Consider the following 25,671-nt stretch of genomic DNA (forward strand, 5'->3'; position numbering starts at 1 on the left):
GCAAAAGCGACATCCAACTTGATGGATCCTGTTGCTGAAGTCAAAGGGACAATCTTACTGAAACTACATGTTTTAGTCAATGAATCATGAATATCTGGTTGCAAATCAATGGTTTTTATATTCCCAGCCGTTATGCTGGAAGTATTCCCCCTTTGTTGAAATGCAAAACCTAAAAAGGCATTAAAAGTCAGTGAACTTTCAATCAGACTATTAATATCCCACCTCTAATCTGAAGTGCTCTAGATGGAAGTGGCTGATTCTTCCAAGATGCAACTGATGTAACCACAATGCAATGGCTTCAAACTTCAGAGAGGCCTGTCAGGGCATCTGAAGCTGGCGCTTGGGTGAGCTTTACTCCATTCAGTGCAAACAGCTAAAACAAAAAAAGGATTGCAACCCAAACTGTCTTCGTTAAAAGACCAAGAAGATTTGCAGCAACGCTTTTTAAAGGAAATACTGCAGGGTGATGACGTACGTCTGCTAAAATCTCAGCCGGCTTAGCCACTTCCGCTCTCATAGGGCTGATGTAATTTTGTCATCAAGCGATAAGGATATGTTTACTAAAAACATTCAAATTTCAGCGAACCGACAATACTAAAGTAAGTACAAAAGTGTGCTTACTTTTTTAGCATATTTGTGGATGTAGCTTGGAGCGAATAGCCTGAAGCCTTTCCCTGGGGTTTGTTGAAGTGTTCATGTGATTTGACTCACATCGTTGACATCCTATGTGCATCTTCAGTGAAAACGTCATTGTTCTCTATGGACGCAACTGACTGACAAAACGCGGAAGCGATCTTTCACAGATTCTATTCAAACCGTTCTATTTAAAATCATTTAGAAAATAAATAATCTTTATAAAGAGCCAGAAATAATTTAAAAGTGATGAAGCATGCAGCATTTGCCGTATGCTTTGCAGACTTAATATAAATACAGAATTAACAATATCAGGTGTAACTAAAAAACTAGAAAATCAGTTGGGCCACAACATCACCCATAGCTACTTTACAAAAAAAAGCAGTTTGTCAGAAGCGCAACTTTATGGTAGCACATACATTAGCCTCTATGAGCTATATGAGGGGTATTCTTGTGGTCTTTCAGAAACTACTAAACGACTCGCAGCTGGTAGTTCACGCAACCCCGTGGAGTGTGAAATAAAGGCACGTCTCACAATTATCGGTTATTCTGGGCAATTGAAACAGCGTGAGTCATTTGAGCCAGTGGTGAGACTTCTATTCAGCGCACACTTCCTTTGTCGAATTAGCTACGAGCGAACTGCCGCTAGCTTGAGGCTGCATAATTATGTATATGAAACACTTTTTCTCAGGGAGTCGTCTTAATGAGGATTTTTGTTTGTGTATAAAATATGGCCTAAAACAAATCAAGCTAAATTATTTGAGAAGTTTTCGGTTAACCTGCTGGTGAATTCTGACCATTATGTGCACCACACAGAGCTAAATGATCATCTGTCAAAACATATCCTTGCTGAATCAGAGAGAATGTGAATAACTGTAATTATCACCAAAATAACAGGATTTTGAAGCACAGTTGCGGTCCTGAATGGATTCTACACCCTGACACAAACTATTATTGTTTTAATGAAAAAAGAATTGGCGTTTATATGCAGATTTCACTAATCCTTGCAATAATGTCCATGACATTAATCTAACAATGGCATAAAATCAAACCTTTTATGTTGCAGTGTTCATTATGAATACTTAATTTGTGAGGTCTTTTTTATTCACGTGCCCTCATAATCTTTAATTGAAACATTTAAAACCCCTCCAACACTGAAGGACATCTATTCTCTGCATGGCGTTTGCCTTGGCATGAGGGAGGGACTGCATCCACTGTGCAGGATTCCAACTTCCAACGATCCAATCATTTCCAGAAAATTCTAATTCCCAATCCCGACCTTCTTTTTTGTCATTCCAGAAGGCAATTCACTTGGTAATACATCAAAATAGGGACGAAAACACCATTGCAACTTCCATTTCCTGTCGACTTTAACCTAGCTGTTATGTTTGGGGTCAAATACTGATTGTATTTTTTAACCTTGCGCCTTTAGAATAATCAGCAAGAAAATACATTTATATGATAACATAAATATATGAAAATAATAGTTGTTTCGCATATTCTTTTCCCATGCCTCAGCTTGAAAAAAAAGCTTCAAAATTATTTTCAACATGAAACAATTCAAGGTTTTAATAGAAATCTTGAGGATGCTAAACAAACCTGAAATAAGTGCACAAAGTCATTTGTTTGCGGCTCTTCCAAATAGCAAAAGTGAGTGTGGAATTTATTTAATAGACCTTGGTGGCATAGCATCCTAAATGAGCCCCTGGAGGGCATGTAAGCCCACCCTTAGTCACACTAATACATTTAGAATTTTCCATTGTATAAAAATAACAAAACACTCTCATATTCTTTCAAACCGGTTTCTGGTGCCTGACCAACTTGTCATCATGTTTCCCTGTCCTTGAGCCCTGTCAACAGTATCACTAGGGCAACAAAAGCTCACATTTTTGCCCATATTTTATGAGACTTCCTGTCACACTGATAGCATTCTGTCTAGTATTAGACACGCTATAAAATTAAAGGATTAACAACATAAAAGATGCACAAAGAAAGTGAAGAGCTTTGAACAACAAGCTGGTTAATGCCATGGGCTGTGCTGGTAAAAACATGTAGTGAGTGTCCCTCAGGGGATAAGCCACATTAATAAGTGCTCTCTGAATCTTTTACAACAATCTTTTTTATGGGGCAAGATTCACACGATTTATAGAAAAGCAATGCCTATGTTGTTGATTCCCTGCTAACTGAATGACTTCATAAATCAAGCGTTACAGCTCATTGCCTTTCATTTCTGCATGCAAAACACAATCCTGGAGAAATTATAATTACAGACTCATCCGGCGGCGGCGCTTCTGTCGAGAAAAGAAACCTTACTGAAATCAAAGTCGAGATTGCATCAGTGACCTCGCAAATAAGGAAAACACCAAGTGCACTTGAAATCAAACCGAGGCTAAATTAAACTCCACTTAGGGAAATGCTTGATGATAAGTCTATTTGCTAGACTAATCAATTTGGCTACAATAAATAAGGAGTATGTAAAACTATCTATCGTGTACTGTGCTTTACCTGAAGCAAATCAAATTGCTTTATGAAAAAAAGACATTAATTTAACGCTCCGTCTCTCTCTCTCATCCCAGTTCATTAACAGGTGGCCTGATGCAGAGAATGAGCTGTCAGCTGTGCTGCTACGTGTCACGACAACCCGGCACAGCTCCCTCTCACACGCACCGAAAAAACAAGACGAAACGTCACCATCTGTGATTCTCTTTTAACTTTATCAAAACATGCATTAGTTAATCAAATAAGACGGCAAAATTTGACAAAAATCATTTCAAGGTCTGATGCTGGTCGCATCAGGGCGGTGATGTAATGCGGTCTGCCATGTAATAGCTTAGGAAGGAGTTACCGCTCACAATCGTTCAGTTTATTCATCTGTGTTATAGTGGGTGTACTGACTTGTTATTTTAATGCTTTGCTGAGTGGACGTTGGGTGTCTGAAAGCAAGGGGAGTGTTTTCTCCAGCACATTCTCACTTTTCAAGCAAATGTGTTTGCACTGCTAATATACTTGATATTATTCAATGACTTACTGCACATTTTGCTTTATTAAAATATATTGTTTTGGGGTCGGTTAGAACCTGGATCCCCTTCTTTTCAAACAAATGCTATTGTTGCTACTAGACTACTTTTTTTAAGCCGATTTGTGCATTTATATAAACTAAAATCGTAATCATAGTCAAGCTGACGTCATGAGTTCAACTGCACATTTGAATTGGTCTGTAAGAATGCTGGCTATCTTTAAAGTTCACACAAAAAAATTTATTCTTTCATTATTTACTCAACCTCTTGTCATTCCAAGTAGGAGATTTTTTTTGCTTCTGCTGAACAAAAAATATATATTTTGAACTAGAATGCTGGTGCCCCAACAACATTGGTGCTCCATTGACTTCCATCGTATAGGCACAAAACCATACACACCATAAGAAAGAGTCAAATACAGGTTTTGAATGACATGAGGGTGAATAGATGATCACCACTTGTAATTTTTGGGTGCAGATAGCAATACCGTGTTTTCCAGTGACAGTTATGCATGGCTCCAACAAATACAACTGTTTTCTTTGAGTACTATAACAACAAAAGACCTTTCACTGCCATATTTCCTGCTTCCGTTGAGACGGCAGTATTGTCCTGATACAGCGCAATCGCCAGGACCCTGTGTAGTGCATATGTGATTAGATATGGTTGCAACTTTGGCTTTGAGCGTCTCGTGCGCTCTCTAACCAGTGCAAAGGTTAATAAAGTCACAGAGAGACATTTGAATTCAAGCCCTCAGGTGTGCCTGCTGGGCAAGCTATGGCCCGTTCTCCATGAAATCCTCTTGGGTCAGTTTGTAAAATGTCCAGCCGTGACAAATGGTCGCCTTGGTTTGTGTGCTGCTCTCTGACAAACCATGCATAACCCCAATCTTTATTTAATTACCTATTATTGCTACAGTGCAGTACTAGGGAGCAAACAACGGAGAACAGTAGTAAAGGAAACAAGGCAGAATTAAACCTTTTACATTGTTTTGTTTGTCAAAGTATTTCTATACTTATAATCCCAAAACATTTCAAATTTTAATGCCAGATTTCCAATGTGAACTGTATAAGCATGGATGTCAAGTGTCATTTTGTTTTGATATTAACATAAGCACTGGACAATATATCAAAATTAGCAAACAATCATTTTACAAATGTAATGTTGTTTTGCATGTCATATATAACGCCAAGTTTATGTTTCCTTCAATATTATGCAGACCGAATCAAAATGTTGCAATTTCTTAGAGTTTAGGACGAGACCTTGCGTTTCTCTCTCTCAGTGCTACGAATATTGCAGAAATTACACATTACGCCTCAAATTCATTAGGATTAAATATTGCACGGCTCCCAGATAGCACAATCCATCTGGTTTACGTCTATTTGGCGTCTGCATTTATATCTGAAAGACATAGTTTCCTCATCTGCAATACGTCCCGGAGACGTCTGAACGTCTGTAATACGTCCGGGAGACGTCTGAATGTCTGTAATACGTCTGCTAAAGATCCGGAGATCTGGAAACATCTGCCGTGTAAAAACATCTGCTAAACATCCATTCTAAATCCTAAACATCTTACAGACATCTTCTAGATGTCTATAAGATGTCTGACAGAAGACGTATTGCAGATGAGTAAAACTATGTTTTGCAGTTGTCTTGCAGCCGTCAAATAGACGTAAGCCAGATCTATGTGTGCTACCTGGGCTGTCTACTTGATCTTGAACGTCCCATTTAAGAGGACAAATTGGTGGAGATAGCTTGGCACATATGAAGTCCCGCTTGATGAACTCAAGGTTATCATTGTCAAGCCAAGATTGTCATTAGTGTTTAATGTCTGTTTGATGGACAGGGGTTCTGGTAGAACATTATCAAACCGATCGATTCCCTCAGGTTGCTTCTGTTTCTGAAAAGTGAATACTGACAGAAAAATGTAATTTCATGGTAAAAATGCCACCGGCGAGCTCATTTTAATACTGGGAGAAAGTTTGAAGCAATAAATACTTCAATCACATTCAATAAATATAATGTCACAGTATCTAATATGAAGATGGTTCTGCCAAACAAACACACAAAAATAAACAAAGCTTTGAATAGCTCTCTCTCTCTCTCTCTCTCTCTCTCTCGCACTCAATTAGACACACAGCGTGATGTGTGAATGGTTTAATTTTATGCATTTGTTGCTGACAAGGAACGGTCTATAGGCAGTCTTAACACGCTTAAGGTGTCTCCATTTTTGTAAGTTACAGATTGCAGTTTTAAAATGATTTTTAATAGATCAATTACAGTTTGTCCTTCAAGCAAATTAGTTATATCATGGGTCTGATTGGACGATGGAATAAGGCTAAAATGCTTTGACTTTCATTAGAGTTAAATCACAGAGGATTACAGAGACTCCTGGCTGATTATAGACGGCTCTCCGGACACCAGACATTTGTCAGACTGACAAATCACTGAATCGGAATGCATTCTAAATGAAACCCACCGTCAAAGAGAGGAAAGACGCTGACCTCATCACCAAGGATTTACATTTTTTCAAAGAGATCTTATAAAGCAAGCTCACATGTCACTTTCCCCTAAACGTGCCCTCAAATATGACACATCCCTAAAAAACGGATAATATACAGATCTCTTCATGGCAAAGCTTTCATTAAGATGCGATTGGGATTATTTCATTTTGGTCGTCTAGACCGAGCGCTCGCGGAGAGAACTCATTTAATTAGCAAAATATGATGGGTGTCTAAGCAATTACTCGCTTTTAATTAACTGAAACACACTTAAAAGGGCCAATCCAACATTTGGATACCAGTAAAGCAGCTTTCCGGCATGCATGTCCATAGTGACCTCCATCTTCTGAATTATCCGCTCCTTACCTCTGGCGTTTTCCATCAGCGAGAGAAGCGTGACAGTGAAACAAGAACCTTACATGTCCTATCGCCTAATAAGAGAAGCGTGGACAAAAAACACCTTTGATGCTGAAAAGATTTGCAGGTGGCATTTAACAGTAGTGGCGTGAGAAGACAACGCATGCCCGAGGGGGCTGCGCAAAAACATACGAAACAAATTGCCAGGAAGTTTCATTAATGAGACGGCTTGAAAAATAAATTAGTGGGGGAACATTCTGCTCGAAAGTGTGACTCCTGAACTTATGAACTTGTGAGCAGAGCAGAGAAAAGATAATGGTGTGTGGGTGGAGTTGTTATACCATAAAGACACCCAGCTGATCTCCAGTGCGGAGTGGAGAGAAAATGGGAAGAGATTGAATAAGATCTTTCTGCTTGGTGAATCACTGCTGGACATGAAGCAAAACACAGCAGCTGTTTCCACGGCACTGATCGATGAGCTCATGAATAAAAGCACTGTACTTTCCGTACATTGGATCCGGTTAAAACAGCAGCAGATTTAACCTACAAAGGCTTCAAAGAGAAGGGTTTTATAACCATGAGCTTCATATCAGAGTAAAGCTACAGTTGGTTCATTAGCCGAAGCTGCAGAGCTGCACTCCAAAAAGATTAAAGTGTGTAAACCTTCTACCACTAGAATCATGGAAATGAATTGTAGACTGACCTTTGACTGTGGCGAAAGGTGGGTGTCTGCTGTCGAAAGTTGTTGAACACCACCGACATTTAAGAGTGACATCTTTCACAATGGCATCTCTAGACTGACCATATAGTTTGCATTCACTAAACTGAAACTCTTAGGGGGGAATAAGTGGCTTCATATCTTTCACACAGTAAGAGAGCACTTCAACACGGTTGCAAATTCTAACTGGAGGTCCAATGTCAGTTTCTCCCAATGACAATGCAATCAGATGGTCCACATAGGCGTGAAAATCGGACTCTTCACGTTTAATGGATTACGGGGAAATAAGACTCCCCAGCAGGAGCCACTGACTCAGTTTCCATAAAACTGGCACAGACTGCAAGCAAACCTGAGGCGCCTTGATTATGATGGTCTCGGCTGCTATGTTCACTCAGTAGGTTTCAAGCCACACACAATTTCACGATGTATTTTGGTTTATCGCATAAAAATGCTGCATGGAAACAGGAAAGTGCAATTTGTTTGCTTTATAGGCTTTTTTGTGATGTTCAGACTTTGAATAAATAATATTTGCAAATTGGATGGAAAGCTAGTTAAGCTCATTGTTTGGGATGGACATCTGGTTTTCTGTAAACTCTCAAACTGTCCTGTACATGCAATGTCGGACAGAACAGAATTGTTGAAGAATGTTGGTAACGAAAACCGTTGTTCCCCATTAACTTGCATTGGTTTTGTATCCATACAATAGAAGTCAATGGGGCTCAACAATTTTTGGTGACCAACATACTTCAAAATATCTTTTGTGTTCTGCGAAAGAAAGAAAACCACACAGGTTTGAAATGACAAGAGGGTGAATAAGAGATGAAACATTTTTGGGTGAACTATTCCCAACAAACTAGATCTCAAAATGTATAATTTGCAGTTGCAAATTTTTTTGTCACACTTCAAACAAATCTAACTATGTTATGTTATTGTTAACAATTTTCTTCTGCTTTTTATGTGACTTATGCTCTGGACGAACAGAAAAATAATTTACATGCTTGGAATTGGGTTTGAATAAAAGTGTATTGGATGACAAGTGGGGTAGCCAACATAGTGTTGCTAACAAAAATGTCTTACAATATAGTGTATTGAATGTTTTCAGCACAACACATTCAATCTTTCTAACTGCCTGGCAGTGTAGGTGTGCTGTGAATTTTTTGATTGACATTTATGGCTTCTGTATGACTGCTCTGGATGAGCAGCAGGCTTCAAGACCTTGAGCTCAGAACTGGAGAAGTACAGTTGGTACAGACCAATTTATCACATAAATCCAGCAAAAGGCTTTCCGACAAGATTAATGCATGCATTAATACTTCAGACTTTCTCGCATAAACCCTGTTAGAGCATAAAAGGGTTGTTTGTTTTGAAGATAATTTTAATTTCTTTTTATTTCAAGGCAAAATCTTTTAAGTCAACTGGATTTGCATCAAGAGTTTGTAACAGTACAAGATGATGATTAATGGTCCAGGATGAGCGAGGCTGATCAAACTCTTGCAGGTTATCATCGCTCCCAGCTGTACAAACGGGATGCTGAGTCCAGTAGCGTAACACGGCACCATCCGCAAGACTGATGTTTGTGCAAGGACTTTGCCAAGTGTTCAATTTATGCCCCTATCGCAATGAACCTGAGTTTACACAGACCGCATCACAGAAATAACGGTTTAAAGGAACAGCTCACCCAAAATGTTGCCATTATGTACTCATGTTCATTGCAAAATGCACGGAAATTTTTGAAGAATCCTTATGTAGCTGAAAGGCACAAAAAAAACCTTACAATTTAAGTTGTTACTGGTTATGTTAGTATGCCAGTGTCTTGTTATGTTACGTTAAACATGACAATGATTATCCGAGAATTAGCCTAAACTTCCCTGTGAACCAGAAGTTGCGATCGTTTTTACTTCCGTATTCTGACACATTTCCGAGTGGAAAGGAATTTCAAAGGGGAAAATCAGCGGGCGTAGCTTCCGTTTTTTACTGCGAATTGACTGGATGCATAAAACAGCTGTTGCCAAAGCGACTTACAAATGACGTAAACAATGGAAGCAATTGGAACAACATAAGGACAACAAAAAGTATAAGTGCAATAAAACTGGTCACATATAGCCTATCACAGTATAGAGCTATGGTTGACAGTTGAAGGGGTGGAGTTAACGTCATTGCGATTCATCCTCCTTTCAGGGCGGAAGTGGATTTTCAGAATTCAACAGAAGATTATGATAAGAAAATGACCCACGTTGATAAGCTATTTACTATAAACGCTGCGATATTCCATGAAAAAAAATTGTCATTTTTAATTTCCCTGGGACTTTAAGTACTAAAGATAAGGTGCTAAATACAATGATGCGATTTCAACGCCTCTCCTGCTTTATCACGATCGTTCAACGTTCAGCAAGTTCCTATACTGTACATTTAAAGGATTCACGCTACAATAATAATCTTCCTGCTCATTCAGAGTCTTTTTCATAACCCTCAACCTCGAGCGATCTTATTACCATCCCTATCAAACACGCAAAGCCCCTTTAAACTTTTATCGATCTTCATGTTTGCTGCATGTAGGTCTATAAACAGCATTACCGCGAATGTAAAGGGAGAAGGGGGCTCAACCACTTAAAGGTATAAAAACAGCATACCTTGAATGTGCTGGTTGACAACACCCTCCAACCTGTCCAGCCTCTCGATAATCCGCAACGTTTCGCCCCTGTTATCCTCGTCAAACTTTTTCTCGTGCGTCCTTCCCGCAACTTTCACGTTCCCATTATTCGACACGTAATTGGTGATCCATCCGACGTACAACAGACACAAAACATTGGTCATGCCGCTTAAAATCACGCACGTGGACACCAAAGTTTTGGTTCTCCTCGTGCACGCCATCGCAACATCGCAACGCGCGTAAAAAACGGGTCGAAACAGATGGAAATCCACTAAGCGCTCGGCGACTCTTCGAATGATTTCCCATATAAGACAGATTTACGTTTCGTCTTTGCGTGGCCAACGCATTTTATGGCAACAGCTGCAGCTGTCGAAATGTCCGAATGGGTCGGTGCTTCTACGGTAAACGCACTTAATGTCTCTCGCGCTCGTCCGCACTGGACAGCAGGTTGGCAACACGGCACCACGCGCACACGGATTGACAGCGTCATAGAACTCAAGGGACGCGCGCAGCCGCCGTGACAGCCAGTGTACCTTGCAAGACTGCTTGAATGCAAAAATGAAAAGAATTGTTTATAATGGGTCAGAAAGGGGTTTCATTGGACCCTGGGGACATTCCGAGAGATCTAGATTGGTGCTCCAAACAATAGTAACGTTTTTAAAACGAGTGTGACTTAAATAAAACAGCATTCATTATTTAAATTTGAATGAACTATGTATATAAGAAGCTTTAGTTAAAGACAACATGACATAAAAATAGAGTTTTTGATGCACAATAGTCTGCATGTTATTCTAATTGTACTAGAATGGTTATAATGGGAATATTATTGGTTTTAATGAAAACTATAATGGTCTATGTTGGTGTATTGGAATGGTGACCATGATTGAATCCTGCTGGAATAAGACGCTAAGCAAACAATACATGAATACACTTTGTAACGGTTGTAATGGTTAACAACTGATAGTTCAGTTTTGTAAGGGAAACTATTAGACAGCCTTCTGATCCTGGTAGACTGACTTCACAATTAAAACAATCGAGGTTTACAGTTTTTCGAATGATGTGCTATCTCACAATTCATTTCCATTGAGGAAATCAAAGTATTTTATTTTATTAAGGATTTCATATTTACTTTTCTGTTTGAAGAGAAGGGTGGTCCAATTCACTTCCTGTTTGATTCAAATTGTCAGATTACAGCTCGAGCGTAAGCATTATTCATCACCCTTTCTGGTTTATTAAGAGCATTCGGAGTGATCAAGCAAAGAGAAAAAACATCAGATAAACATCACGTTAACAGATGGAATCGAGAGAAAACCACCCGGGGCGCTGGCTTTGATCTTTGTCTTTGGCTTGGCATTTCTTTAACTTACTCTTTTACCTGATTAGTCCAAGCCTGTGTACACAGAGAAACCTAAGGACAGCTGCATGAAACTTTGCATAAAATATGAATGGACGCTGAAACATTAAAAGATGATTTTTGAGGGGGAATGTAATTTCTCCTTAAAGAATTGGGGATCAAAGGTCCATGAATTATTGATCTTAAAAAGAAAACTTCACAGTTCATTTTAGATTAAAGTATGGTGCGGTAAAAAGACGAAGACTTATGATTTCTTGTGAATGAAGGACTGTGACTTCTTAGAGATGCTCAGAACATTAAACTCGCTCCAACTCAATGAACCGGTTTGGAATCTTAATGTACCAAAGTGGCACTCAAATGTTTTTTATTTTCAGAAACCTGATCCCATACAGGACTAAAATCTTACAAAAATTTAACCTTATTTTTTGCATATATGCATAGAATAACAATTATCAGGAATGAGCGTTCTTCTACACCCCCAGATTGCGGACACATCCAACTCTGACTAGTGGCAATGCATTTAAGCATGGAGTATATGACAAAGCTATGCATGAGATCAATGATACAGAACCCTCTCTCTCTGCAAGAGCCCCTACTGCAGTGAGATATTATTGGGTTGTAATTTAAACTGAGAGGTCTAGGGTATATCGGCTATGTAACAGGAGAGAGACAGTGCCTGGAATATCAATAGCAATGGCAGTTCAAGCCAACAGAGCAAAATTTACTTTATCGGAGTACATCGTTTCACTGCATCGCATAAAATGCATTAATCTGATTGCGTTTCGTGTGAATCTAACATAAAATTATTGCAACGTACGTGGTTGACATACGTGGTAAGGCAAAAACATAGACAAGATTTCAGTGATGTAAAGCCGCCAGCCATTTATATTAATGATGTTTACAAAATTTTTTTGATGATTCTAATATGAGAAAATGAACGGGTCCTGCGTTGACCCCTGTTTTGAACAGATGATATTATAGAAAAGAAAAATTTCATGAGGTAGACGGAGAGGAAATTTATTTTCGGAGCAAGTATACCAATTGTTATTAAAAACTCATAGTGTTTGCCTGGCTCGGATATCAAATGTTGGCTTCACATTGCAAAATCAATTCAGGATGATAATGGTGGGTCATTCTGGACTGTGGAGAGATTTTTACCGAATTAAGTCGGATCAATTCAAATAGCAGCTGAGCTCATTTGCTCATGAAAGATTGTCCATACTCAGATAATAGTGGAAACAAATGCTCAATTTCAGGGAAAAAATGATACGATATTCATAATAATATTCACCTTCAGTGTATCATTTTCCCAAAATAATCCTCCGGAGGAACACCATAGATATATAACAATGCAATTAAATATAACAACAATCAGCCTCAATTAGGATGTCTTTCATTCCCAAAATATAAGAATCTGTTATGAAGACTTTTGAAGTCTCTGACATGAAAACCACAGTGCCTTTATATTCATGTTTCTGCCAGTTTTAAGATAAGGGAATGTTAGAAGTTCTTCTGTGAGAGAAACATCCTTCCTCAGAAAACATCAAACACGGACGGTCTGGTTTTCACCATAATTCAGACAGTCTGATAATGTTGTCATGAGACAAACTTTCACACTACAGCTTGCTTTAAAACAGGCCTGTCTATTTAACTGTATCTTCCCTAAGAAAAATGGTACAAATGCACTATTCAGAAACGGTCTGCTTGGAGAAACTTGAGTTGTGGTATTGTTCAGCTAGAGCACTTGATAGCCGAAATGTCATTGTTTATTCACCTGCATTTTGTAAGGCTTTTCAATGAGAATGGGGGTAGAATCCACAGGAATTCACAGGAGCTTTGAGATTCTTTCTCATACCATTCAATCCTTTCATCCATACAACTTCATCACCAGAATTGTAAGAAAATGTTGTCGTATAAAAAATTGTGATAAAGTTTGTGAACTGTGACTTACTGAAACGCAAAATAATCCAATACCTAAAGATTCTGTCTTTTACAAGAGTGTGCAAACACCAAATTAAAGGCAGATACGAATGCCCATCATAAGCAATCCAGTAAATACAATGCATTTAAATGCTTTCGAACAATGGGAGCCCATTCCACCAATTAAGAATGGGGACATTTCTGGATCTGGACAAGCCCGTCCTCTCCTTTATTTAGAAAAATGGGAGAGACAGGTGACCAGAAGTGGCTCATTGAATTGACCCAGAGCAGAGGTGTGTGAATTGATGAAGGTCTGAAAGGCAGGGTCGGTCCGGGGTTAAAGGCACCAGTAAATTGGAAACAGCATCTTGAAATTGATTACTAGAAGCAGGAAGAAAATGTAGAGATCTAGCTGAGGTAAACAAGAAGGATTTCCAGAGATTTAAGTTGGATGTTTTTGGGGACGTGTTGCCAAGGCTTTTAGGCTTTTATATTTCTTTCACCCGCAACTTAAGGAAATTAACAAATAATGTTAATATCTTAATGATAATGCTATATGTGTGAGTGTGTATATATATATATATATATATATATATATATATACCGTCTGCAGAATCAGTAAGGTTAAAGGGAACACATTCACTGCTCTAAACAGCTTGAAGCAAAAATACGGCTTGAGACTGCTTGACTGATCTTTAGGGCTTATTAGAAAAATTAATTGCAGTACATTTGGTTCATGGACTACATGTAAGAGCTAGTATTCATCAGGTACAATCTTTTTTGGGATGAGTAACTCATCATCTACTTCATGACAATTTACCACGTACAAAGTGTAGGAGAACTAAAGCGTTTAAGAGGGTGAAAAGTTCAAATTAAAATAAAAACTGGGAAAATGAGTTGAAAAGGTAGCTTAATTATCGTATGAAATGATGTTCTGGCACATTTAGTGAGGAAAAAGTATTTGAAACACAATCTGATCGAAACGTGGGTTAATGACTGATCTAGTGAAAGGATCATTCTCACTTCACTTCACTTTAAAGTTTGCTAGACTCCTCGAGTGAGTTTTTCTTTCAGATAATTTTATTTACATTTAGGCATTTGGCAGACGCTTTTATCCAAAGCGACTTTCATTGCATTATCCTATACATTTTACATAGGTATCTGCAATCCCCTGAGGATCGAACCCACAGCCTTGCGTTGTTAATGCAATGCTCTTACTGAGCTACAGGTAAGCTATTTAGCAGGCAACAAACAGCCACAGTAGCCATGTAAAAAAACTAAATTTACATTTAGTCATTTAGCAGACGCTTTTATCCAAAGCGACTTACAAAGAGTTCAGGGAGCTATGACCGATTTGTCATTAAAGAGCAATAGTACAATAGGTGCTGATACAAAGATAATAGTTTCAACAAAAGTTAGACCACTACCTATTCAGAGAAGAGAGGGTTAGTGTTTTTATTTTTCATTTGTCTGTCAGGTATTCGACGATGAGGTGTGTTTTAAGTAGTTTTTTGAAGGTTGTGAGAGATGTGGTTGACCGGACCGCATTGGGAAGAATGTTCCACCAGGTAGGAGTTGTGAAGGAGAATGAGCGGGAAAGGGATTTAGTGCACTTTTTTAGTGCTGAACGCAGGGTTCTTGATGGGGTGTAGGATTGTATTAGGGTGTGAAAGTAAGCCAGCGCAGATCCATTGATAGTCCTGTATGCAAACATTGAATGGCATTGAAGGCATTAAAGGCGTGGGATCACTTGGAGTGAGCCGTGGAGTATGGAAACAAACAGGCTAAGTTTAACATAAAAGCTACATATGATGTGCTGCCCTCACCAAAAAATCTGCATGCAAACCTTAAACATATTCTTGTCGGTTGAGCTTGACACAGGGGAGACACACATGACGCCAAAATCAGCTGCTCCGGGTGTATGTGTTTACAGGACTTGCAGTGCGTGAGTTCCCTACTCACTGGACGGGTCACCATAGCTGACAAATAGGTCACTTTCAGAGGACAGGTCCAGTGGAGGATAATCAAGAACTGGCTTGGCTGAGGGTGTCTTGTGATAAAGGGCCGAAACGCCCAATGAGGCTGAGGTGCACAACTGACGGCGTTGATGGGAACCATATAAAGATCATTATCCACAGCACCTCACCAAAGGGCATCTTTCACCCAGGACAATAGATGTGATGAAAGTGGGATCGGACTCACAACTCATGAGATGTCTCTCTGATAATAGCAAGGAAAGATAAGCATGCTATGCATTTCTATAATCATTTATCCCCCAAACACAGAGGATGCCTACCAGTGAAACCTCAGACCTCCTTTCCTCTATTCATAGTCTTGACTGCTCCCCCTGTCATGCATAAGGCGTGGGGAAAGTCCTATTGAGCAATTTAACTGTGCTGATATAGGGGTATTTTAACACCTAGTCCTATTACGTAAGCAAATCTAATACATAACATTTCTTGTTTCTCCATATACGTAGGCTGTGTTGTCATATTTCATTCATATCTAAGATGATTTTTTAAATGGTATACCAACCAGATTCAGAATGTTTAAATATGTAATGGTGATAATTCACTGATGTCACAGGCGCTATTCATGGGCACATTTCTTTGTGAAAGCATCACCGTCTCTAACTTGAAAGCACATGAGACCGGATAGACACTCAGCACAAGCACTTTAAAAGCCATATTGGCACTTAATTAAATATTCAGAAGCCATTTTGAATCATACCCAGTGTCAGCTGGGAGACTTTATTGAATCCTTTCAGCGCATCACCTCATAATGTGTTGCAGGGCCATGTGTCATAATTGTTCAGCATCTGGTTTAAGTGTGCAGTTGTGTCTATGTGTGAGTGAAAGAGAGAGAGAGAGAGAGAGAGCAAACGAAACTTGGTTTGGAAGAGTTTCAAAAATCTTTTTAGGATCACATAGTTGCAAGCCATCAGAAATAATGCAAAATACATGACTCTGAATGAATGAATCTGACTAGAGATGACAACATATTTTGTGTTTACATTAATACGGTTAGTATTTGTTTACGGTTATATTGTAGGTTATAGGATTTTTTTGTGAGTCCCGTCACAAACTGGTTAAATATTTCAGTTCTGAATGAAGCCTGCATTCCCTAGTTTATTTGCTGCAGGCCCTGTGTAATATTTTACCATATTCTAATGGTCGGCATTCTCCAGAAAGTTTCATCCATAATGGAGAAATAATATTAAAACAAACCACAGAGTTACAGGAGCATTTTTACTGGGTAGCAGAAGGAATTCATAATGTTTGTAATGTGCATTGAGAGTCAGTGAGCGTGGCAGACTTTGTCTTCCTGCACCTGTACTCTTGTATTTGCAACAGTTACATAATGTGCTGCACTCGCAGATATCAGCGTTATGTGTGTTGTCTATGAGCAAGCCATGTAAAACATGTTAATTTGTTAAAAAAATATATAAAATTAAAATATCTGATGTTTTAACTTCTCTTCGATTTCTAAATGCACACTCTGGTCTTCAGTCAAAAGCAATAAATACAAAAGGTTTATAAGATCATGAAATATATATTTAAACACGTAGAGCATATGACATACTTATTTGTACCATATTCATCTCTTAGAAAGTTATATGTGAGGACCACTAGGGATCGGATTATTCCAAATAAATCAATAAATATTCTTTATTTTCGGATTCACATCCATATAGTTTTTGTTTTCCGATTTATTATTTTCTTATGTTTTCAGGTATGAGATTGATGCCGGAGGCAAAACTGGTCATTAGAATCTCACAGTTCGACCAGAAGATACAGAGATTATGATTTTGTGTTTTGTATCTTATTACCCGATCTCACAGCTGCCAGTGGCCTGAAAACAGGAAACACAGGGCAACAAGTCCTCAGGACGGATTAACTACTTTCTGCCTTCTCATTAACCCATATCAGACAGCTTGAGAATGGACCTCCAAGCTCTACGAAGCCATAATTATCATTTTGACAAAGAGATTATGTGCTGCACGCAGAAATGGGAGGAAATGGGCTGTAAACTCAAATCATTAAGCAAGCAGAGAGATCTTGGGGACCTTTAGAGACCCATAAGGGCAAGCTGTCTCCAAACCATCCCATACCGCACATGTAAACAACACAACAGCACGCTTAAAGTTTTCTTTCCTCTGGTGCACATAACACATTTTCTAAAATAGGAAAAGTAAAAAAGTGTCTAACACATGTTGCCCGCTTACCCGCCATATGTCGCTTCACAGGAAGTTGATTAATAATGTTCGCATTGCCACTTTGCTGTATTGCAGATTGATTGACTGCATGCAGAGAGCCTCCTCTGTACTTCTGCATTGGAAAGCCATTAATTCCCTCCAATCATATATATATGTGTGTGTGTATATTAGGCAGGCCTCAGTAGAACAACAAAATCGTGTTAGCTGTTGGAAAAAGAAGAAAGTTTAAATTATTGTGATGACCAGAAATCAAGAGTTTTTCTATGCATTTATTTTAAATACTTCTTTCAGCCATATGATGCAGCCAACCTAACTTACCGATCAAAACGTAAACCATGTTCGAAGCTGCGCGGCATATTTACGCATGTCATTTTTCAAAGATAAGTTCTGTACGAAAAAACCTTGTCCATTTACGCTTAACATTTATTAACTGCAACTCAAAGTGTTCCTCTAAATAGCTTAGTATTTTTAACATCTGAGCGACATCCGCGCCAACGTTTTCCCCATCTGCGCAGACTGATAGGTGTTTGACGTCAAAATAAAGCGAGAGGTATTCTAAATCAGTTCTCCTGTGCTCTCGCGTAACATTCGGTCATGTGTCGAACAGTCTGCGCAGAACTGCACGAATTCGAAAACGCATTCAAACGCGCACGTGCTGACACGCAACATTACGACCAACAGTTAATTATCTTTAATTGTAAAAGAGCATCAAAAGCATTTGATTAATCCATCTTTTTTTGGTGTTTCATGACAAAGATAAAAGTCATGCAGGGAAACATAAAGATAAGTCACGATTGTTCGATTTTGAGGTGGATTAGTCGTTTAATTCTAGTTTTCTGTAGGGAATCTAAATAATGATTGTGCAAATATATCGAGTTTTACGTCACAGGTTTGTTAGCGTATCTGTATGATGTGGATGTCTTGGATGTTATAACGTCAGTGCTCTTACAAATCAAATATCTGAAGGCAACATATTATTATTATTATGAATATTTAATCTTGCCACATTGAAAAAGGTCACCGTCAAGGTCAAGATATGGATCAAAGGAAGCTTTTGAAGTCTCGCTTTTTCTGTTCTAAGTGAAGCTAATCCAAACTGGACATAAGCTAGCTAACGCGTTGGAAACAATAGAAAACAATGTTTCACAAGCAAATTTAAAGGATGACTGCTCATTAAGGAAATGTATTAATGTATATTCATATATGAAGACTAAGCTGTTTTAGATGGATGGCTCGAGTCAAATATTAACGTTACATGATTTAAGCTTATAAAAACATTTAAAATATGCATTTGTAGGGATAGAGCTTCAAAACAATCTCTCTTTTGACCCTCAGCCATTTAATGAAAGCTTTTAGTATGTCCCAGCTTTGTGCATTATATTGGTTCAGTAAAATCAAATTAGAATTCTTCGGAATCATTTCAGTGTTGTGGTGTTACTTTTACCTGGCACAGAGTGCCAACAAATTATCTGTGTGTGTGCCCGTGCGTGCGTGTGTGTGTGTGTGTAAGCAATGTAGCATGCTGACAGGTTCTGAAGCTCATGATGGATAATGATTGCTGTGTGTTTATGGAAAGAGGTGATCAACGTCCCTCAGATCGAGTGAATGAGAGAAAAAGACTGACACAGTGATAAATTAGGCTTATGCGAATACATAAATATGTTCAGTAAGCTCTTCCAATTTATTTATGATAGCCTATAAATTCAGGTAACGATACTATCAACTCTTTCTGATAGCAAAGTCACCTTGGCTTTGGAACTTTGAAGCCACTTGAGACAAAAAACGTGCTGTGTGGAGGTTAAGAATGTTGCTGTGGAGTATAAGCTAGATATACAAAAGCATACGAAGAAGATGTACTCCAAAACTCCAGAACTTTAATATATATCCAGGAGCTACAGCCAACCACATACAGACATGTGAATCACTGATTTATTTTGCCAATTTCGGACCAGGATTTGAGACCAGGATAGGACGGCTGTGTCTCATGCAGAAATACAAATCTACATACGAACGCGAGGAATTGTGACAAATTGTCTGAAGAATTTGTCTGTGTAAGAAAACATCATGAATCTGTTCTGATGTATTTGGGGGATTTTGCATTCGGTCCTTGTCATCCAGAGGGCAATGTTTTGCTCGTCTGATGCAGTTTAATGGCGCCAATACATCACTATTCCATATTTATTTAAAGTCACCGTGCAATCAAACAGGAAAATAATTCTAAGTGTTTTACACGGTGTTGCAGTGATTATTAGAAATTATTTATCCTTTTCACAACCATATTTTTTAAGAATTAATTTGCACTTGTAATCTTTAATCAAAATGTTAATCTCCTCTCCCCCTCTCAATAACAACTCTTTACCACATGACGTCGGCAACAAAAAAGAGGTAGGACTATACTGACTGTCCAATGGCCAGGCATTTTTAGCTCTCCCCTGCAGACCCAACTTACAACAAACCAATCAAAAGGGGAAGGGCAAAACAAAGCCCCGCCCTACTTTTTTTCACTCGTATACACGTCACGATACAGAAAAGAAGTCAATCGCAACTTCCGTTTCATGGCGGCAATAAGGTCAATTTCTCGTCCACACACATTAACAAGCTATTGTGGATCACTACTGTATTCTCAACCCTCTGGGAGGGGATGGATGGATTTAAACAAGCAATTCTAGTGTTGCATTCACTATTCACAAATCAGGGATCACCGTGGATGTTATACATTAAATAGAGTTACAGGAAATCAGAAAACAGGTTGACAGGCCCATATCAAAAGATCAAAATGTCTTGGGGCACAAATGTCATAAGGACCCCTGAACCCACCCATCAGCAGAACCTATTTTTTATCGAATACATACACATGAGATAGCAAGTAAATGACTCTGGCTGTCTGTATTGGATGCCAAGTGCCTGATTACCTACTGTATAGAGATTTAGGCTAGCTCACACATTATCTATTCATGAGCTTTGTGCATTTCATATTCCATTATTTTTTGGGGGCAATGCTTTATATTCCCCCTCACACAAGAAATATGAAACAATGTATTGATTCAGACACGTTTGCATGGCCCGGTATGCAAATGAAACAAGCGTTAATCAAAAGACACCATAGAACAGTTTCTACCCGGAGGAAGGAGCCATAATAGCCCTTGAGATGACTTGAAGTTTAGCCTAGTTGCTAAATCAGATTGAGAAATTGGTAGCACACCAGCCTCATTAGCGAGCAGTCACTAAGGTCACAGTCAGAGTGGCGTCAGGGTCATGGACGAATTATTAACATTCTGTAAGCAGAACTGTGTCCAGCAAACCATGGTGCATTGAAATTGGCTCATCCAGTTCTGTGAGTTTGGTGCATATGATCCTTGTTTGGAAAATAACAGCTTTAGGTCCAGTGTATGAAATTTAGCGGCGTCTAGTGGTAAGTAGGGGTGGGAGAAAAACTTAATGTATCTCGATTCATTATCTAACGATCCAGAAAAGATCCAAAAATTATCATTTTTGATAATTGATAACTGATTTATTATTCAAATCAGTTGAAATTGCCACTGTGAGCAGGCACGGGACAAACAGAAATATCCGTTGACCGATGAACGTAAATGTGCTGGTGAATTCGCTTTGTTTAGACCAAGATACAACAAACTACGACCTGCTCCATCAAATTTGAAACAGGCTGTGTGGCAACATTTTTGGATTTTGTGAAGACAAAGGGAAAGGTATCGTTGATAAGAACCATACCGTGAGCAAAGAAAATATTTCCCTGAACACGACTAACATGAAGAAACATTTCGCTCAGAGCTGGAGAAACAGCATTCTGTTTGGCACACTACCAGTTTCAACCAAAGGACCCTCGAGCAAGTAGCAAAGCTTCCACCGAATTCTGAACCGGTCAGTGGTGAGTTTAATGGGCATTGATTATACAACAGATTCATATGTCACATTTACTGCACACTACATTACGGATGAATGGAAGCTTGTGGCTTGTGTTCTGCACGCGCATGCTATGCATGAAAGTCACGCAAGCGTGAATATTGCTGAAAGAAAAATCTTCATTATCATTTTTAAATACTGTCAAACAGAGATTCTATCTACAAACAAAAAGCAATGCATAGCAACAATGCAAAAATGTAATTAAGAATCGTTTTGGAATCGAATCATTACTCCCAGAATTGAAATCGGATAGGATTGTTAAGTGTCTTAAAGATTCCCACCCATAGTGGTGAGGTTGAGAACTGCAACCAACGGCTCACTCCACCCCTCCCTTTTAAAGCGCAACAGTGGCTGACACAGAACTAAGATGTCGTCATGTTTTTACCATCCAGAGGAGGATATTAAGTCACTGATATGCGACAAATAAAAGGGAGACAAGGGACGGGCCATTATTTTAAATAGGAATTTCTCTGGATTGCCACATTCTTGGAAACATTTGGGATAATGTAAATACACAACTGCATGAAATATATCACACTGTGCAAGTGATTTTTGGATATTTCATAACAAAATTATTCCATGTTGTGGCTTTAACTTACAGTGTCACTGTTTCTCTCCATGATCAGCAAATGTTCATTATGTTCAAAATAACCTATTTAATAAATGAAAGACAACCAGAGGCGACGATCAGTCAGGAAAAGATTAACACAGTTTCTGTGCTCAAATGTAGATGTTAGCCTCGTATACTTGTCAGGCAGAAAGGATATTGCTTATTTTGGATAATAAGCGTTTAATGATAAAATTTAGTTTCTACACCCTTGAAAAGTTTCCAAACCATCCGAAAAGCGACATAAGCAGGTTTTCCTCCGAAAAGAATTCTATTTTGTGTGTTTTTTGTTCTCTTTGTACTACTCTTTGTAAGGCTAACGCCTTCTTGTAAAGCGTCCTCGAGCTCTGGAAAGAGATTATATTAAAATAAAACGTTTCAAGAAAAACTAGACCACTACCTGTTGAGAGAAGATGAACTGAACACAGGCACCAACTTTAATAGGGCAGATAATCAGAGACAAACAAGTCATAGGGATAAATGAATGATTACTAACATAGGAATGAACAGCCAGAACTAAAACACAACAGAACCGTGACACATATACCTTCCCTTTATTTCAACAAGCTTCTCAATGCCCCTGTGTACAGTATGGCTTATTCTCTCTTTAATAAGAAAAAGCATATTTATCTTATATTATATTTTAATTGTCCTTGCTTTCCTATTGTTATGTGGTGGGAGTAAACAGTTACAGCTGCATCTACAAACGTCCTCCGAATGATTTTTGGACTGAAATATATATAACCTGTTATATCGCTCCTGCTTTGTTTTTCTCTCCTCGCTGTGCTAAAATGCAATGATCTGAAGTGCATGTGCACTAAATCATTTTTGACAAGTCAATTTCCCTTAATCCACTCCCTTAATGAAGATAAACAGCTTTTGTGCTGTTTAGAATTTGCAGCTTAAGTAAACATAGAGCTGAAACTGTTAGATGTGTAACAGCAATAAACCAAAGGTCGTTTTTTCAGATAAGCTTGATGGCCATTATTATGTGTGAAGTTGCTTTAATGACAGATATATAGAACCGCGATGTGTTAAATGATGATCCGTTTGAGGTCAGGGAGTTGCTTGAAAATCCAATTTCTCATACAAATTTTACTTGGTCTCTCACGGATGAGGTGAAAGTTCATAGCCCGTCTTTTTTATTTCTACTGTGATTGCAGACGGCTTTTATTTGAATGGGTCCCATGTGCAAACGTGCACTCGATTTGAGACCTCAACCAGACAGGCTGAATCTATAGAATATTAAAACGGGAAAAGAACGTCAAAACAAAGATACAAATCAAGTGTGAGTTTGTCATTCATATTTTTTCGCACGGTGTAAAGTAATGAGGCTTTTGAGGTGACTATGCAGTCACAATTGATTCAAAAACTGTATAAACTACCAAATTATAAAAAACTAAATACTTAAAGGTATAGGTCACCCGAAAGTGAAAAATCTATCTTCGTTTACTCACCCACTTTTCATTTAAAACCTGTATGACTTTCTTCCGCAGAACACAAAAGAAGATCTTTCGAAAGGCAGTACCCTTTCACTTACCCTAAAATCAATTATAAATATTTATCAATGTTGTTGCTTTTTTAATTTAAAAATAAAGAATTAAGATTTTTAGTATTGATTAAAATAAAATTAAAATCCTCCTGGATGTTATTTTAAGCTTGTCGCAATGCATTATGGGACTGCCTTCCCAACCAATGATGCATATGGTGCTGTCTTATTATTCAATTTCTTATAGGTGTTTTTCTTTGAGCTACCCAAAGGTTGCCTATTTTTGTATCCATCTAGTAAAAAAAGGCTGTCAATGAAGGCAAACTCAGGTTCAGGTTCTGGAACACAGCAATAAAGTGCATTATTATCCTTTAACTGGGCTGGTCCTTCTGCAATTCCTTTTTCATTTCATTTCGTTTAACACAAAAGCCATGCTGGAACATTGCTGAGTAAGATCACGTCACGTGACAGAAAAGCTGAGGCCAGGGGAAGCACAGCTGCTCTCTCTCACTTTTTTCGCACCTGGTTGATTCACAGCCAGAGTGTTTGAACTTTTCTATTCAGCACGCTACAGTTATCCTCTTAACTTGCCGTGGAGGAGAAATGTGTCTGTTTACAGAGAACGAATGTGGGCTTTCTCCTCGCTGCAGGTGCAGGTTTGCACAAAGAAGAAGCACCTGAGATGTTCGGTAAATTGAAGGGAATGTTTGTCATGGCAGCCGCATTTGGGATGGAAACCAAATTATTTGTTTGCCATATTCGGAAATTATTCTGTGCATTTAGCTGACAGTTGTGAAGTCTGTCTGTAATTGTAATTAAATTACGTGAAAAAATATGATTTTTGTGGACATTTGCAAGCTTTCTGCCTGTTGCTGGCTTAACATCATTTCACTATATATTTTGCGTCTTAAGTTTCCTCATCCTTCAAAGTGACTCCGCTTTTATTACAATCTTTGTGCTGACAAAGACTCTCCTCCAGCAATACAGACAAGATTCTCCCGAATACACGTGGAACAAAAGGTTTTTTTATTTGTTTTCAAGGGCATTTTCTCCATTTCATTATCTAGTACATGACCATGGGGACTTATGTCAGCATTCCTATTTACATCTCTCTGTAGAGAACACCACATTGTGGAGATTGAATGTGGTTACAGGGGTGAATTGCTTCTAGGTGGAAATGAAACTCTCAAGAAATCCATTGACTTTCCACAGTATGGGGCTTGGTGTCACAGAGGCCAGGCTAGGCATTATGGGAATGTGGACAAACTAAAAAGACACAAATGTGGAATATCGGTATGGTCATTCTTATTGTGACCATGTAAAAATAATACCGACAATCTCGTCCAGCAGTCAGGAACTTGTCATTTTTAATCATAATGGACTTTCTTTTCTGGTCTAATAAATGGCATACTGTATTGTCATTAGGGGTGTAACAGTTCTCTGTAAAAAAATTTCCTGAAAGGTTCTCCAGAAACAGTTCGGCATGTGCTTGGACGACAGCTGCATATTCCTGCTGTTTGTTAAAAGTCAAGGAAATCACTCACTGCTTGTGACTCAATAGCTTCTGTATCTTGAATTATGATTCATATTTATTTAATTTGTACATATGCAATGTTATGTTTTATTTGATTACCTTAAACCATTTGCATACCTTAAGAGCATGGGTGGCGCTGTATAGGGGGGAAAAGTTAGGACAATTCCAGGGGCCCCTGACTCACGGGGGCCCCACCAAATAGGTAAAAACGAATTATTTTTTATTATATTATACACTATATAAATCATCACCATGTAGTATATTTCAAATAATAATAAAATGAATGATGTCTTTTATTTTACTTATTTTGGCAATAAAAGTTAAATATCCCCAATTGACCAAAAATTAAACATCCATATTGACCGAGCACCCCCCTGTGTCGGCATGAAATGGTTCGGTCCTGCCTCAGCGAACTCATCAGTGACGGTGTTTAGTTGCAGAAAGTCGCGACGCGTCAGAAAAAGACACCACTATGTTGCGCAGTAGAAAATCTGGTTTTCAAAAAAGAAAAAAAAATTCACAGAAATTCACAGATTAATTCATATTTATATTAAAGAGATTCTCGTTTACTCACTCCATATGTCAGTCCAAACCTGTATGACTCCATTTCATTTATTTACACAAAAGAAAAGATGCTGAGGAAATCCAGTGCAGTTCTAGTCTTTTCACCAAAGACATATGGGGTGAGTAAATGATAGCAGAATGTCGTTAAACTTCATTACAATTCAACATCCAACAAGAGCCCTTCAGGGGCTTT

The 25,671-nt window shown here is 38.5% G+C and overlaps 1 protein-coding gene across 1 annotated transcript in view; it reads right to left on the reverse strand.

The window, feature by feature from the left end:
- galnt18a (UDP-N-acetyl-alpha-D-galactosamine:polypeptide N-acetylgalactosaminyltransferase 18a) overlaps window positions 1-10,345 on the reverse strand; it is a 37,000-nt gene extending 26,655 nt beyond the window's left edge. The window contains exon 1 of the mRNA XM_079450731.1: window positions 9,854-10,345. Within this exon, the coding sequence (XP_079306857.1) occupies window positions 9,854-10,094 (241 nt within the window). The 5' untranslated portion in view covers window positions 10,095-10,345. The remainder of the gene's footprint in view (window positions 1-9,853) is intronic.
- Window positions 10,346-25,671: the final 15,326 nt, after the last annotated feature.

Source organism: Barbatula barbatula (genome assembly GCF_947034865.1).
Source record: "Barbatula barbatula genome assembly, chromosome: 25".
Classification (NCBI taxonomy): domain Eukaryota; kingdom Metazoa; phylum Chordata; class Actinopteri; order Cypriniformes; family Nemacheilidae; genus Barbatula; species Barbatula barbatula.